The 17,784-nt window shown below is 44.3% G+C and overlaps 1 protein-coding gene across 1 annotated transcript in view; it reads right to left on the reverse strand.

Annotated features, from left to right (window-relative positions):
* AGBL1 (AGBL carboxypeptidase 1) overlaps positions 1-17,784 on the reverse strand; it is a 728,548-nt gene that overhangs the window by 526,214 nt on the left and 184,550 nt on the right. The window contains exons 16-17 of the mRNA XM_067471459.1: positions 12,283-12,433; positions 5,777-5,930 (exon numbers count right to left, since the gene is read on the reverse strand). Of these exons, the coding sequence (XP_067327560.1) occupies positions 5,777-5,930; positions 12,283-12,433 (305 nt within the window). The remainder of the gene's footprint in view (positions 1-5,776; positions 5,931-12,282; positions 12,434-17,784) is intronic.

Here is a 17,784-nt window from a genome sequence, read left to right on the forward strand (position 1 = left end):
GCTGGAATGTATAGTTTCCCTACAATCAGAGCATGTACAAATGTACAATCAGAGCACATTTGGGCATACTCAATATGCCCAAATGTGAACACTTATGGTGTTTAGGGAAAATAAACATTTTCCCTAACATTTGGGAGTGGTAGTTGCTGGGATTTATAGTTCACCTACAATTAAAGAGCATTCTGAACCCCACCAATGATAGAATTGAGCCAAACTTCCTACACAGAACCCCCATGACCAACAGAAAATATTGTGTTTTCCTGGTGGTCTTTGGTGACCCCTCTGAGATCCTCAGGGGTCCCGATCCTAGGTTGAGAAACGCTGATGTAGATGAAGTTTCAGGCCATAAACAGGCCCATAAGACCTCCTGCTAGATCCAGCTATGAACACATCTTAACTGTTAGTACAACTTCCCGCATATAAAGGATGCAAATATTCCCTTATTCCTTGTCTTCTGAGCTCAAACGAAGCAGCGCCAAGTGCCTTCAGGGCAAGACAACTCTGACGAGGCCATAATCTAATTAAGTTCCCATTTTGCTATCGGATACGTCATCTTTCCCTCTGAAAAAGTTATTGAAAGAGGGGGAAAGAGCGCACGAGCTCTCCATAATTAACATGCAACAGCATCTGTCATGTGGGGAGCAGGCAGCGTTATAATAACTCTGGAGTCAATAATTCATAAACCATAATGCATTATTAATCAATTATCAAGGCCCGAATTACATTTAATGAGATTAAGCTGATTGGAGCACTAAACTGTTTGAAATGTATTGATTTAATCAATGTGCTTAATTAAACTGTGTACATTTTTCCTCACCAGCATTAGTTCACAATACAGAGCAAAAGTGGCTTTTCCGTGCTGCTCCAGATTCTCCGCTCTTCTTTGCCAGATTCACTTGCAAGGAAGGGAGCAAATCAGTATCGATTTAAAGGGAACGGGACCGCCTTTCCTTTAAGAGAAAATAGGGATCAACCAACACTGGCAGATTTCACGGATTGTCCAAAGGCAGGAGATGAGGGTGCAAATCCCCCAGTTTTGGTGGACTCGGATCAGCCAAGAGGAAAGCGCTGTGTGGCAATTCCCCGTTCAGCTTGTAAACATTTCCACATTTTGAGACTAGGCATTGGAAGCTCACTAAAGATTTCATTTGTAAGTCTGGCTGCCAAAGCATGCATCTCTGAGGAACTCACACTACGAGGGTTGAATGAAAAGTAATGCCTCCACCTTTGTTACTTGGGTTTGGATGGGAATAAATCAAACAGATACAGAATGGGGGACGAGGAGGCCTGGCTCGAGAGCAGGACGTGTGAAAAAGATCTTGGAGTCCTCGTGGACAACTGTGCTGTCGCACTCGGGGACTATTATTCTCAATGAAGGAGGGGTGGACGTGGCACTTTCCCCCCAAGGGATTGCTTCTTGCCCTCCTATAGGAAACTGGAACTCCCAAAAACCCAAAACGCTGTAAATAGCTCAAGATAAGTTTTATTGATCACAAAGTCATTTCTTCAAAGCAATGAGCTGGAAAACTTCAGAGGGGTGAAGGAAAACATACATTACAGTCTCAATCAGTCCTGGGTCCAAGGGGTTTGAAGCTGAGAAGCCTTTTCTCCAAGTTTCCTCTTTCCTCAATGGCTGTGAATGCTGGAGCAAACCACAACCCCAGTTCAGATGGCCTATGTTTTGAAGACTCAGGATCTTCCTCTGGTGCCAAAAGAACCAGCTTGAAGGCACTTGGGAACTCCTCAATTATTGTCCAGGATGATCTGGACATAAAGCATTAGACCCAAAGGTAAAAAACCTCAGAACTGGTGCTAAGAGGTAACTTAAATCAGGGTCCTTTAGAATCAAATCTTTTACTCACGTCCATCTGGTACGAACTCTGATGGCAGAAAGAAAAGAAAAAAGGAAGCTCTCCCCTCCTGCAGGAAGAGGTGGAGCCAAACAGTACTGATTGACAGCTACAAGCAACCAATCCATACAACTATACATAAGCAGGGTAAAAAGGGGCAGGATTATGATACAACAGTTTAAGTCTTACAACTAACAGTTCTATACATAGGTGGCGCCACTCGCGCCGTCACAACAACTAGTTAAACATGAGCCAGGAATGTGATGCGGCGGCAAAAAAAGCCAATGGGATGTTGGCCTGCATCAAGAGGAGCCTAGTGAAAAAGTTAAATAGCCTCTGTGTGTGTCTGTATATGTTGTATGTCAAAAATTGGCATGGAATATTTGCCATATATGTGTACACTGTGATCCGCCCTGAGTCCCCTACGGGGTGAGGAGAAGGGCGGAATAGAAAAGCTGTCAATAATAATAATAATAATAATAATATTCCTAAGAATATGCCTAAGATTGCAGTTGCTCCTGCATTTTTGCCAAACTTGGTTGTTTGTCTTCATGGAGTAATTACCAAACGGGCCGCAGACACTTTGCTCCACAGATTGGTGACTTGTCAAAGCAAAGTTGGGAAGGAGCAGAGTTGTTGCTCAAAGGCATTGAGGGAATAAAGAGGGCGAGGAGCATGAAACGCAGCAAATCTCCCAACAGCTATAATTAGCCAAGCTGCTTAAATGAAATAAAAATGTACATGATTATTCTGCCTTGCCCAGAGGCAGGCTTGTAGCACACAACATGGCTTGGTCTCTCTCTGCCAATTCACCCAGCAAATCACATGGACGGCATTCTTGCAAGAGCGCTGTTATTCTCATTCCTGAAGCATGCCCTGGGTTTCAATGGCACTCTCTCCCACAAGCAGCTACTACTCAAGGTCCTTTGATTCTTGGAAACAAACACTATACTGGGTATAGGCCTAGTGTGCTATTCTTCCCTTTGGAACAAAAAGCAGTCCTTTGAGGTTTCCTGAAGAACTCCTTCTTGTTCTGTCAAGGCCTTTGTTGGTACAACTGGGCAAACCTTTCAAGGTGAATGTTAACAATGCAGTGGGATTTTACATGTATGTGAATGGCTAGTTTCAACTCACGCCTGGTTTTGAACTAAAAGGCAATTTGATCATTTTCAAGACAAGGTACAAATATGTATTGACAAAGGCTTTCATGACTGGAATCACTGGGTTGTTGTAGGTTTTTTCGGGCTAAATGCCCATGTTCTAGAGGCATTCTCTCCTGACGTTTCACCTGCATCTATGGCAAGCATCCTCAGAGGTCGTGAGGTGACTTCACAACCTCTGAAAATGCTTTCCAATTGTTGTTCATTCATTCAGTCATTTCTGACTCTTCGTGACCTCATGGACCAGCCCAATCCAGAGCTCCCTGTCAGCCGTCACCTCCCCCAGCTCCTTCAGAGTCAAGCCAGTCACTTCAAGGACGCCATTCATCCATCTTACCCTTGGTTGGCCCCTCTTCCTCTTTCCTTCCATTTTTTCCCCAGCATCATTCCCTTCTCCAAGCTTTCCTGTCTTCTCATGATGTGGCCAAAGGACTTCCTCTTGGCCTCTACTCTCCTTCCCTCCATTGAGCAGTCGGGCTATGCTTGCCATAGATGCAGGAGAAACGTCAGGAGAGAATGCCTCTAGAACATAGCCATATAGCCTGAAAAAACCTACAACAACTCAAGGTATAAAAATATGTTGCATTATGAAGTAGGTGCTGGCTTTTGTGAGCTACTTTAGGACCCACTCCAGGTGAATGGAGGCATATAACATGAATACATTTTGGGAACGTTTAGGAGATTTTATGATCTTCAGAAAGACATGACCTTGTTAGAAGTCACAACCTTTTGAAAAATGATGGCATAACCTCTTGGTAAAAAGCATGACCTGTTAGAGTCACAACCTTTTGGGAAAATGATATACACCAGGATTCATGCAAAGCAACTAGGTTTCTCAATTGTTAACCTGATATGCCTAGATATGTCTTTGAACTGTTAGGGACAAAGATACGTCATTGCAAAAATGTATATATTTTCAGCAGTTTCAGAAGATTCCCCCCAGGCCCTTCCAAGCCATTGAATGCTAATTAAGGTGATCAGCTGAAACATTCACCCCTAGCTCCAGCAGACAAGAGTCCTTTGTCCCACCCTGGTCATTCCACAGATATATAAACCCATTTTTCCTACTTCCAACAGACCTCACTACCTCTGAGGATGCTTGCCATAGATGCAGGCGAAATGTCAGAAGAAAAATTGCCTCCAGAACATGGCCATATAGCTCGGAAAAACCTACAACAACCCAGTTTCAGAAGTGTTCCTTTTAGTTGCCCAAAACACATCTACTCTCCCTTAAAACATATTTGCCTTTAAATCATGCTCTCAAGAGACAAAAATAAGCAGACTTCTTTAAAAGTAACATACTTGGTTTGCTCACAAACTTCATGTATTCAGCATACAGGTTCTGTGCTTATCAATCCAATTACAAGTAAATTTGAAGTAGTTTCTCTGTGTAGGTCACACAGGGCATCTTTCTCATAATCAATAAGTGGTTCCCAGCCTTTGGGCCTCCAAGTGTTTTGGACCTCAGCTCCCACAGTTCCTAACAGCTGGTAAACTGGCTGGGATTTCTGGGAGTTGAAGACCAGAACACCTGGAGGCCCAAAGGTTGGGAACCACTGAAAGCACCTCTCTGTTCTGAGAAACAGTCTCCGTCTTCTAAAGCAAAGAGTTCCTACTGAAGCCTGAGGCAAACTCCTCTACTGAAGCCTAAACTGAACTGTTTCTAAAATGGAGTCTGAGCCCTGAACAAGCCCAGACCTGGTCACACGGTGTGTCCACTAATCTTCTTCCCTGAATCTACAATTTGGTGATGGATCGGGGCATTGTATGTTTTTACCCTGTTTCCCCTTCTGCTCCCTCACTCACCCAAATTGTGCTTCAGTCGTTATATTTATATTTTGAATGTACCAAACATACCAAGTTTGTATGAAAATGTGACTCTATTTCCTGTGCTGGTCAATGACCGAAATAAATGATTTGATTTGATTTGATCAAATGGCCTGCAGCCCCTTGCACAACAAAGACTTAAAGTAAATTTGTATACCAATACAGACATATACAATACAGTAAGCAATCTGAATTTTATATATATAACAAACAACTACTGGAAGTATTGTCGAAGGCTTTCATGGCCGGAATCACTGGGTTGTTGTAGGTTTTTCCGGGCTATATGGCCATGTTCTGGAGGCAATTTTTCTCCTGACATTTCGCCTGCATCTGTGGCAAGCATCCTCAGAGGAAGTGAGGTCACTACCTCTGAGGATGCTTGCCATAGATGCAGGCAAAACGTCAGGAGAAAAACTGCCTCCAGAACATGGCCATATAGCCCGGAAAAACCTACAATAACCCAACTAGTGGAAGCTTGAGAAGGTTGCTATTTCCAACAATAAATGCATCCTCCAACAGTTCACGGATGAAAACTGGGACATATGTGACCAAACATCAGAGCATAGTCAACATGCCAAATGAGGAGTAACTCAAAAGGCTGGAGAGGCTGCAACAATTTGCTTTTGTCTGAGCCTGTTGGGAAAAGCAAGTTTGTGTGTCCCTTCATTGCCTCTCCTCCCACTGAGTTAATTGAATGCAAACTACTTTTCAGTTTGAACTCAGTTTGAATCAAGCCGAGGATAAAGAAGGGAAAGTGGGACGAGGAGAGAGAATCTGGGACATTTTACACGTCTCTGAAATACTGGAACTACTGAGGATTCACTGTCCCTGTCAAACTGGAACAGCTGCAGAGTATGACACTGTGACTGAGCATCAAACAGAGTGAGAACACAAAAACTGCAAAATGAAGGTAGCCTAAATTTGGCCCCCGTGACTTACGAAACTCCTCCATGTCGTGGCTCCTTTCCGATTCAGGCATGGCGGTGATGGTGAGCAGAGGGCAAGGGTTTCCTCCTAAAGTGTGGCACAGAGTTTGCTTCCGGAAGAAGATTTTCTGGTGGTTTGTGGTTTGTTCCAGGAGGTCGAGGTGAGACTGCAGTGGGGAAACAAGACAGTTATGAACGGAAGGTGCTACAAGGTGTTTTGTAACTCTAGATCAAAATAGCATTCGAATGTAACAATATAAAAAAAGAGGTTCCAAACAAATACATATTTTGTTATACACATGTTTTGGAAATAATCACATACTTAGGTGATCCCTTGTAATCTGAGTAGGATTGTCATCCAACATTGGCGCACTGGCGGTGGGTCCATAGGTGACTGTGGAGCCCTATTCTTGATCTGCATCTTCTCCCGCAGTGAGGTCATTGGTTTCCAGGTGGAAGGTGGTCCCAGTCAGGGTTGGCTTGACGCGCCTTCCTCTTGGCATGTCTCTCTCTTTCTCCCTCCATTCGTGCCCCTTCAAATTCTGCAGCACTGCTGGTCACAGCTGACCTCCAGCTGGAGTGCTCAAGGGCCAGGGCTTCCCAGTTCTGAGTGTCTATGCCAGAGTTTTTAAGGTTGGCTTTGAGCCCGTCTTTCAATCTCTTTTCTTTATAAACTTTATAAACAAGCACCTCTTTGGGTTCATAACAACCAGCGTTTGGAAAATTTACTTTTTCTTCTCCAGCTCTCAGAATCCGCTAGCCAGTCTGGTGAGTAGTTATGCAAAAGTAGTCCAAACTAACATTTCCAGGTTTTGCTGCAAGCACTTGCCAGCAAAGGAGAGACAGAGAGTTTTGAACTGTTCCTTCTATCCGTGTCGGACAATCGGGCGCTGCCGTTCCCAAACCACTTATGATAAACTCTGCCTTCTGATCCAAGCCCAAGTGCCATCCTTATTTCCAATCAAAAGATGGCCAATCTAGACTCCGCTCTGCTACTACAGGCAAGCATGCCTCAAGGATCTGCCAATAACTATTTCCCATTTATAATCCTGCAGTGATTCATTACTCAAAGCAATGGTGGTATTGAATCCGGCCCCTTTGTGTGGTCTCCTCTCAATGCGCATAGCTGTGCTGCAAATATGCCTGCAGTTATTAAATGTACATTAGATTATGATCAGTGTTTCCAAGGCACTGTTTCCATATGGGATTTTATCATCATTCCAAATGCATTGTACAGGTAATTGAGCCCTTGGGTTGCTAAATCACTTTGAATTCATTACGAGTCTGGAGAAAAGGAGTAGCTGGGGTAGGGGTGGGGTGGGCGGGGGGAGGAACCCCATACATTTTGCATGGACATATGCTAGAAAATAAAACTTGGCAATGCACATTCACGAGCTGGATTTTTGTTCCTCATCTACATAGCAAAAGGGGAACTAGGGCAAAAAGTTGGGGCCTCCAATAGACTATGTGTGTCAACCAGGAGTGCGTCTACACCGGGCATGGGCAAACTTCAGCCTTCCAGGTGTTTTGGACTTCAACTCCCACAATTCCTAACAGCCTCAGGACCCTTCCTTTCCCCCCCCCCTCAGCTGCTTAAGCAGCTGAGGGGGGGAAAGGAAGGGTCCTGAGGCTGTTAGGAATTGTGGGAGTTGAAGTCCAAAACACCTAGAGGAAAGGCCAAAGTTTGCCCATGCCTGATCTACACTGTAGAATTAATGTAGTTTAACACCACCTTAATTACCATGGCTCAAGGTTATCACAAGAGTTGTAGTCTGGTGAGGCGGCAGAACTATTTGATAGAGAAGGGTGTTTCTCTATTTCTCAAGTACTGGAAAAACATGACAAGAAGAATCATGCACTTGGAAGCATCTTCACAGTTTGGGACTTTGCACAATATCTCCTTGGTGGTTTTGCCATTTCTGCAGACTAATATTTCTACAGTAAGATAAATTCCTTTTGTATAAAGAAGGCTATTTCCTCTGCAAAAAGGACCATAATTGGGGACTTACTCTATGCCAAATCCACAAGCAATTGTTTTGCGCAGAAAATATTAATTTCTGTGCAGGAAATTAATAATAGTAATAATAATAACAATAATTTATATTTTATTTATTTATATATATATATTTATATACCGCCCTATCTCCCTGAGGGGACTCAGAGCGGTTTCCACATATGCAAAATAATACAAAAACATACAAGGAGGAGCTGAGGAGCCTTCTAATCAAGGTGAAAGAAGAAAGCGCAAAAGTTGGGTTGCAGCTAAACATCAAAAAAACCAAGATGATGGCAACAAGAATGATTGACAACTGGGAAATAGAGGGAGAAACCGTGGAGGCCGTGACAGACTTTGTATTTCTAGGCGCAAAGATGAGTGCAGATGCAGACTGTGGCCAGGAAATCAGGAGATGCTTCCTTCTTGGGAGGAGAGCAATGTCCAGTCTCGATAAAATAGTCAAGAGTAGAGACATCAGACTGGCAACCAAGATCCATTGCCTAGTCCAAGCCATGGTCTTCCCTGTAGTCACCTACGGATGTGAGAGCTGGACCTTCGGGAAGGCTGAGCCAAGGAAGAGAGATGCTTTTGAGCTGTGGTGTTGGAGGAAAGTGCTGAGAGTGCCTTGGACTGCGAGAAGGTCCAACCAGTCCATCCTCCAGGAAAGAAAGCCCGACTGCTCACTGGAGGGAAGGAGACGAGAGACAAAGCTGAAGTCCTTTGGCCACATCATGAGGAGACAGCAAAGCCTGGAGAAGACAATGATGCTGGGGAAAGTGGAAGGCAAAAGGAAGAGGGGCCGACCAAGGGCAAGGTGGATGGATGGCATCCTTGAAGGGACTGGACTGACCTTGAAGGAGCTGGGGGTGGTGACAGCCGACAGGGAGCTCTGGCGTGGGCTGGTCCATGAGGTCACGAAGAGTCGGAGACGACTGAACGAATGAACAACAATACAATATAAAACAAAAACATAGGCATAAACCTCACTACCTCTGAGGATGCTTGCCATAGATGCAGGCGAAACGTCAGGAGAAAATGCCTCTAGAACATGGCCATATAGCCCGAAAAAACACACAACAACCCATTTTTTGTGATGGTCACTCCTTGGGTTAGTAGGAGCCTTGTGGCCAAATTTGGCAGTAATTCATCCAGTGATTTTTGAGTTATATTAATTCTACATTTTTGTTTATATAGATGACATCCATAGCACGCTGAGTCCAGCCTCAAGATGGATGATAGACCCTCAAAGGACCTCTCAGCTCCCACCCATTTCTTTTAAAAATGGTGTTTCAATCCTCCCATTCCCCTTAGGCAGCACAGCTTCAAATAGTCACAGGTCAACTGAGAATGCCCTGGCTAGCTTTCTGCACTCCCAGATTTTCTGATGGTGTAAAGACTCCATCTTCCTTCCTCCGGAATGTTGTGCTCTCCAGCCTGCAAACAGACTTGAAAGTGTTGTGGATTCCAGGAGCTCAGCAGGAGGGGCCCTCTTCTCCTGCTCTGGCAAACAAGAGAGGAAAGAAGGGGGCCAAGTCTTGCCTTTCATGGGAAACGTGGAAGGCAGTGCAGTTACAAGGAGGTTGACACGGCTTATTCAAACTGTCTAACCCTACTAGTTGCAAGGTATTGTCGAAGGCTTTCAGGGCTGGAATCACTAGGTTGTTGTCGGTTTTTTGGGCTATATGGCAATGTTCTAGAAGCATTCTCTCCTGATGTTTCACCTGCATCTATGGCAAGCATCCTCAGAGGTTGAATCATGTCTATAGGAATTAGATTTGGGCAGCTCCATATGAGAGCCAGCAAAGGGACCAATGAGCATCAGAGCCAATGCATAATGCATCCACAACTCAACCACTCACAGTGTGAAAAATATTTGAAAGTCTCAAAAGCAAACCTACATTATGAGAGGAAAGGAAAGATAGATAAGACAATGATGCTGGGGAAAATGGAAGGAAAAGGAAGAGGGGCCGACCAAGGGCAAGATGGGTGGATGGTATCCTTGAAGTGACTGGCTTGACCTTGAAGGAGCTGGGGGTGGTGATGGCCGACAGGGAGCTCTGGCGTGGGCTGGTCCATGAGGTCACGAAGAGTCGGAAATGACTGAACAAATGAACAACAACAACAAAAGCAAACCATATGATGTTATGACTTTAGTGACTTTTCTGCATTAGGATTTCAAGCTCATCTTGTTTATTTCCCAATCTCTGAGTATTTGAGGCTTTGTTTAGTCTAGCCTAGTAACTTCCTGGCAATATTTCTAATGGATCTCCTGCTTTCCCTTATCTTCTCCTCTGGAATTCACATGTTTTGAGCTTGCCTTTAAGCTGATGTTTGAACTATCATCTCCACCCCCAGGATTTAGTTTAAAGCCCTCTTGCAATGCTATACCAAAGACATTTCCCCAATCCTTGTGATATTCAGCCAATCTGTAGTCAGAAGTCATCTATTTAAGAAGTGAGACTGCGGTCCAAGAAGGCAAAACTCTCCCATTTATATAATCTACGTAGAATCCTAGAATCAAAGAGTTGGAAGAGACCTCCTGGGCCATCATCCAGTCCAACCCCATTCTCTCAAGAAGCAGGAATATTGCATTCAAATCACCCCTAACAGATGGTCATCCAGCCTCTGCTTCAAAGCCTCCAAAGAAGGAGCCTCCACCACTCCCTCCGGGGCAGAGAGTTCCACTGCTGAACGGCTCTCACAGTCAGGAAGTTCTTCCTCATGTTCAGGTGGAATCTCCTCTCTTGTAGTTTAAAGCCATTGATCCATTGCGTCCTAGTCTCTCCCCAGGGAAGCAGAAAGGAAGCTTGCTCCCTCCTCCTCCCTGTGGCTTCCTCTCACATATTTATACATTGCTATCATTTCTCCTCTCATCCTTCTCTTCTTCAGGCTAAACATTCCCAGCTTCTTAAGCCGCTCCTCATAGGGCTTGTTCTCCAGACTCTTGATCCTTTGAGTCGCCCTCCTCCGGACACATTCCAGCTTAGAGTCAATATCTCTCTTGAATTGTGGTGCCCAGAATTGGACAGAATATTCCAGGTAAAGTGGTCTAACCAAAGCGGAATAGAGCATGGGGAGCAGGACTTCCCTAGAAGATCTAGACACTAGGCTCCTCTTGATGCAAGCCAACATCCCATTGGCTTTTTTTGCCGCCACATCACATTCCTGGCTCATGTTCCCCTTCTTCCTCCCCACGAGGACTCCAAGATCTTTTCCACACGTCCTGCTCTTGCGCCAGTCCTCCTCGTCCCCCATTCTGTCACTTTGCATTTCGTTTTTTCTGCCAAAGTGGAGTATCTTGCATCACATAGCTAGTCAATGATGATGATGATGATGATGATGATGCTCCTCTCTTATCCTAATCTCATTCAAGTTCATTGTGACCAGAACTGAACCTGATTTATAATCGAGAGGAGGGTGATTTAATAACGGAGCTTATGAAGAGACGATGGGTCTCAGTTTCTAGCAAAGGCATGTCTTCTAATAAAGACATTATGATTTTGCAACCATGTGTGATACGATATTATACAATGCATTGTTTGAAATGTTTTCTGTATGCATGCATACACTCAGTGCTGCATTTATCGATCTGCACTTTTCTCCATTTTTCAAGCTTCCCTAAAATCAATACAGAAATCTAGATTTTTCTCTGCTTAAAGGTTTCTGTCATTCTGTGTTTTTGCCCTCATTTATAAAGAGGGCCGAGAAATTGGAATATTTTAGAAACAGCTGAAGACGCAGAGTGACAGGGGCTTCGTTGGGACCATCTCCTGCCAATTAAGAACAATTGAAGCAGACGCATTGTGGGAAGTCAACTGATGCAACTTTCCTAAACATGTCTTGATGACCCCTTACTCTCATATATCCCAATAACTTGAGCACAACTGAGAATATTAACCAACATGGACACAGCATATTATTGGAGAACCCAGAAATGCTGGACCACTCTCACAACCACCATGTCAGGCTACACAGAGAAGCCATTGACATCCACAAGAAGCATGTGGACAATGTCAACAGAAAGGAGGAAACCATGAAAATGAACAAAATCTGGCTCCCAGTATTAAAAAACTCTAAAATTACAACAGCAAAACAACAGAGAGTAAACCATTAGGCATATCTAATCACCTCTCAACAAAAGATTGTTCCAGGCACTGCCAGGCCATCAAATGCTCATCAGGGTGGTCAGTTGAAACATTCACACCTAGCTCCAGCAAACAAGAGTCCTTTGTCCCACCCTGGTCATTCCACAGATATAAAAACCCCTTTTTCCTACTTCCAAACAGACCTCACAACCTCTGAGGATGCTTGCCATAGATGCAGGCGAAACGTCAGGAGAAAAATTGCCTCCAGAACATGGCCATATACCCTGGAAAAACCTACAACAACCCAGTGATTCCAGCCATGAAAGCCTTCGACAATACATTGAGAATATTCATGTTCACCTAAAAATTACTTAACACAAAACCATGCATCCATTCATTCCAAGCCTTTCTGGAACGTCGTCAGGAAAATCTCTTTACCATCATAGCGGAGTAGGAGTAGGGGTAATGGTAGGCCAAGTAGCAGACGTCTTCCTTATGGGGGAAAACCACGTTGAAGGTGAGCGTGTAGCACCATTTTCCACGGGTCCCTTCTGCTCCTGCAGTTGCTGCACAGTTTTGGTAATGGTTCCTGGAAGAAGAGGGAGGGAGGAGAAAGAAAAACAAGGAGATATTGCTTGGGTTTTGTGTCCGGCCATGAAAGCAGTGGTGGCTACTACCTAAATTTGGAGAGAATCTGAATGCAAAGCAATGCCATTTGTGGGTTGTTGTAGGTTTTTCCAGGTTATATGGCCATGTTCTGGAGGCAATTTTTCCCCTGACGTTTCACCTGCATCTATGGCAAGCATCCTCAGAGGTAGTGAGGTCTGTTGGAACTAGGAAAATGGGTTTATATATCTGTGGAATGACCAGGGTGAGACAAAGGACTTCTGTCTGCTGGGGCTAATGTGAATGTTTCAGCTGATCACCTTGATTAGCATTCAATGGCTTGGAAGTGCCTGGGGGGAATCTTTTGCTGAGAGTGATTTTATGTGCCTGATTGTTTCCCCTCTGTTGTTTTGCTGTTGTAATTTTTGAGTTTCCTTTCAACAGTAAGGAGGAAACCATGAAAATGAACAAAATCTGGCTACCAGTATTAAAAAACTCAAAAATTACAACAGCAAAAAAAACCAGGGGGGAAACAAACAGGCACATAAAATCACTCTCAACAAAAGATTCCCCCCAGGCCCTTCCAAGCCATTGAATGCTAATCCAGGTGATCAGCTGAAACATTCCCACCTAGCTCCAGCAGAGAAGAGTCCTTTGTCCCACCCTGGTCTTTCCACAGATATATAAACCCAGTTTCCCTAGTTCCAACAGACCTCACTACCTCTGAGGATGCTTGCCATAGATGCAGGCAAAACATCAGGAGAAAAATTGCCTCCAGAACATGGCCATACCTACAAAAACCTACAACAGCCCAGTGATTCCGGCCATGAAAGCCTTCGACAAGACAATGCCATTTGTGCCATCACACCCAAACGCCTTATGATGATGTGCCGCTCTCTTTGCCTGGGCAGACCGCTGGGGTCTTTCTTTCGAGGCTCAAACCTTCTGAGTAACTGAGCCCACTTCAGGTTTCAAACAGCAAACAGGGTATTTATTAACCAAGTCCCTGTAGACTTGGCTCAGCTTATTCATGTTACCAACAGTCAATGAGTAAAGCATAGAGATGAGTTTTCTTATATACAGATATTGAGGTATAATGCATTGTGGAATTCTTCTACCCTAATCTTGAGCCCCTATGGCAGTGTTTCTCAACCTGGGGGTCAGGACCCCTGTGTGGGTCATGAGGGGGTGTCAGAGGGGTCGCCAAAGACCACCAGGAAAACATAGTATTTTCTGTTGGTCATGGGGGTTCTTTGTGGCAAGTTTGGCCCAATTCTGTCATAGGTGGGGTTCAAAATGCTCTTTGATTGTAGGTGAAGTATAAATCCCAGCAACTACAACTCCCAAATGTCAAGATTCTATTTTCCCCAAACTCCACCAGTGTTCACATTTGGGCATATCGAGCATTCATGTAGAGTTTGGTCCATATCCATCCTTGTTTGAGTCCACAGTGCTCTCTGGATGTAGGTGACCTACAACTCCAAAACCAAAGGACAGTGCCCACCAAACCCTTCCAGTATTTTCTGTTGGTCATGGGAGAACCATGTGCCAAGTTTGGTTCAATTCCATCGTCGGTGGGGTTCAGAATGCTCTCTGGATGTAGGTGAACTATAAATCCCAGCAACTACAACTCCCAAATGTCAAGATTCTATTTTCCCCAAACTCCACCAGTGTTCACATTTGGGCATATTGAGTATTCGTGCCAATGATGGTCCAGATCCATCATTGTTTGTGTCCACAGTGATCTCTGGATGTAGGTGAACTACAACTCCAAAACTCAAGGTCAACGCCCACCAATCCCTTCCAGTATTTTCTGTTGGTCGTGGGAGTTCTGTGTGCCAAGTTTGGTTCAATGCCATCGTTGGTGGAATTCAGAATGCTCTTTGATTGTAGGTAAACTATAAATCCCAGCAACTACAACTCCCAAATGACAAAGCAGCCCCCCACCCCACCAGTATCCAATTTTCAGTGTTTTGGGTCTTTGTGCCAAATTTGGTCCAGTGAATAAAATACATCCTGCATATGTGATATTTACATTACGATTCATAACAGTAGCAAAATGACTGTCATGAAGTAGCAACAAACATAATTTTATGGCTGGGGGTCCCCACAACATGAGGAACTGGATGAAGGTGTTGCAGCATTAGGAAGGTTGAGAAACACTGGCCTATGGTCAGAAAAAGCCGTTTTTTCTCCTATCTATAACTCAAAATCAGCTTTGGAGGCAAATGCCCAATACTATCTCTCTAAATACTCAATAGCTCTTCTATTGATCTATCTATAATTTCTCTATAGCATAATAAACTCTATCTGTATTCAATTGTTCCCTATAGCTCAATAACTCAATGAATCTATCCATCTATCTATCTATCTATCTATCTATCTATCTATCTATAGGTCTCAATTACTCAATGTACTTGTTTTATTTTAGTACTTGCAATGCTTTCTCGGAGCTTCCTGAACAGGCCTCTAGGACATCCCATTGCTCCTTTAGAACTGAATGGGGCTCCAAAATGGAAGCCTGACCTGGTAAAAGGGGCGGGCTCAAAAGTTACTCTCTGAGCCGGCCAATCATTGCAGAGGGCCTGCAAACTGGCCTTCCTGCCTCTGGCTGCTAACTCTGCAGGCTTTGCCAAACTGCAACAGCCCTGAAACAAAACAGGTTTCTTGGGAGACGGAACACCATTCAAGTCAATGTGGACTGTGTAGCTTTTAAAAACTGCCTTGTAACAGTGGGTTGTAGGGCTGGGCGGTTTCGTTTCGTTAATTCGTAATTCGTTAATAATTCGTTAATTTTTTTAATTACAAAACGATAACGAACCATTCTGGAGCAATTTTAAAAAAACGAATTTTTAAACACGTTTTGTAAATGCTTCGTATTTCGTTATTGTATTCGTTTCGTTATTGTTCTGAGGTCGTTTCGTTATTATTTCCGCATGTCTGGGCCAGTTTTATGGTTTAATTAGTGAAAAAAAATTATAATATCACACCAACAGTCAAGAACAGAGGGAGAGGGAAGCTTCAGAAGGTTTTGGAGGTTTTTTAGTGTATTTCACGGTCGCGTCCGCCATTAACGAATCGATTCGTTATTGTTTCGGAAATCGATTCGTTAATGTTTTGTAATTTTTTTTCACATTTACGAAATTTCGTAAATATCGAACTTTTTAAAAGGAAAATTTTGTAATTATTTTAAATAACGAAACGCAACCCCCCCCCCCAAAAAAAACGAATCGATTTTAGAAACAAAATTTTCCGTTGTTACCCAGGCCTAGTGGGTTGCTGTGAGTTATCTGAGCTGTATGGCCGTGTTCCAGAAGCATTCTCTCCTGACGTTTCCCCCACATCTATGGCAGGCATCCTCGGAGGTTGAGGGGTCTGTTGGAAACTAGGAAAATGGGGTTTATATATCTGTGGAATGTTCAGCAGAAGGTGTCACCCCCAAAGGAGATTCATCAGAGAATACAAGCTGTTTATGGTGGTTGTGTTGATGTGAGTACTGTGCATCGTTGGGCGAGTAAGTTTAAAGATGTTGACGGGATACCTTCTGCTGTCAAGAATTCAATGACTGCATGTTGCTTAAGTCGCACTGACTGACCATACTTCACACTTTAACAACACAACCGTTCAATGCTAAGGCTTCCTGCCAAAATGGAACTGTAGAGGAGAGTCTACTGAAGAAGCCAGTCCGTGCCACATATGTTGCTTAAGTTGCATTGACCGACTGTTTGCGCAGGGTTCCATACCTTGCACTTTAACAACACAACCGTTCATTGCTAAGGTTTCCTGCCAAAATGGAACTGTAGAGTCTACTGAAGAAGCCAGTACCTGCCGCATACCAGTACTGCCATCTGTTGAGGAGTTACGAAGGTGGAGGCATTACTTTTCATTCAACCCTCGTATCTTATAGATGTGGCCCAAATCTAAGCATGAAATGTATTTATGTTTCATATTTACCTTATACACACATAATTTTACATAGTATCTTTTAATAATTTTTGTGTATGAAATATAGTTTGTGTGCATCAGAAAGCAAAGGTGTCCCTTTATCAGTTGCCCAGGTGGACAATTTTAGAATATTTTGGATCTCGGAAATCCGGACAAGGAATTCTCAGCCTGCATTCTCCTTTGCTACTTCAGTTTAAATCCAGGGTAACAGAGCATGGAGATGTGGTGAACAACACATTGTATGTGAGAAGCATTTGTTCTTGTTAGTTCCCTATTAGGGTGACCAGATGAAAAGGGAGCCGAATGGCTTCAGAAAGGAGAGAAGAAAGGATTTCAGCAAGTTCAGCTTTTCGCACCACTGCTTGACATGCTGCACTCATCACCATTCCACGAAGCCCTACTTTGTATTCTCGCTGATAACAAGAAACGTGTTCGTTTCAAAGACAGGAACAGAGAGCTGTTGTTCCTTCGGTTGTAGTGCAGTTCCCATCATCCCTCCTTATCCGTCACAGCCCAACAATTTGGAGGGACAAAGATTTCCTCTGCCTTGTTCTAGGGAGGAAGTATAATGTCAGGAAGCGGCGCATCCCTGCTGTGTAAATAATATTTTTAGTGGATGATCTTCGCCGGGAACTGGACAGGGGGAGTGTGTCCCTGTTGGTTCTGCTGGACCTCTCAGCGGCCTTCGATACCGTCGACCATGGTATCCTTCTGGGATGCCTCGCGGGTACTGCTTTGCAGTGGCTCCAGTCCTTTCTCGTGGGGCGATCCCAGAAGGTGTCGCTAGGGGACTCCTGCTCGACCCCATGGCCATTGTACTGTGGAGTCCCGCAGGGTTCAGTACTGTCCCCTATGTTGTTTAACATTTACATGAAGCCATTGGGAGAGATTATCCGGAGTTTTGGGTGCGGTGTCATCTGTACGCGGATGACGTCCAACTCTGTCACTCCTTCCCACCCGCTACTAAGGAGGCTGTCCAGGTCCTGAACCGGTGCTTGGCCGCTGTATCGGACTGGATGAGGGCGAACAAATTGAAATTGAATCCAGACAAGACAGAGGTCCTCCTGGTCAGTCGAAAGTCCAAACAGGGCATAGGGTTACAGCCTGTGCTGGACGGGGTCACACTCCCCCTGAAGACTTGGGAGTGATCCTGGACTCATCGCTAGGCCTGGAACCCCAGGTTTTGGAGGTGGTCAGGGGAGCTTATGCACCATTAAAACTTGTGCGCCAGCTGCGCCCGTACCTTGGGAAGTCTGACTTGGCCACGGTGGTCCACGCTCTGGTTACATCCCGTTTAGACTACTGCAAAGCTCTCTACGTGGGGTTGCCTCTGAAGACTGCCCGGAAGCTTCAATTAGTCCAACGTGCGATAGCCAGACTACTAACGGG

This window comes from Anolis sagrei, chromosome 9, assembly GCF_037176765.1.
Source record: "Anolis sagrei isolate rAnoSag1 chromosome 9, rAnoSag1.mat, whole genome shotgun sequence".
Lineage (NCBI taxonomy): Eukaryota > Metazoa > Chordata > Lepidosauria > Squamata > Dactyloidae > Anolis > Anolis sagrei.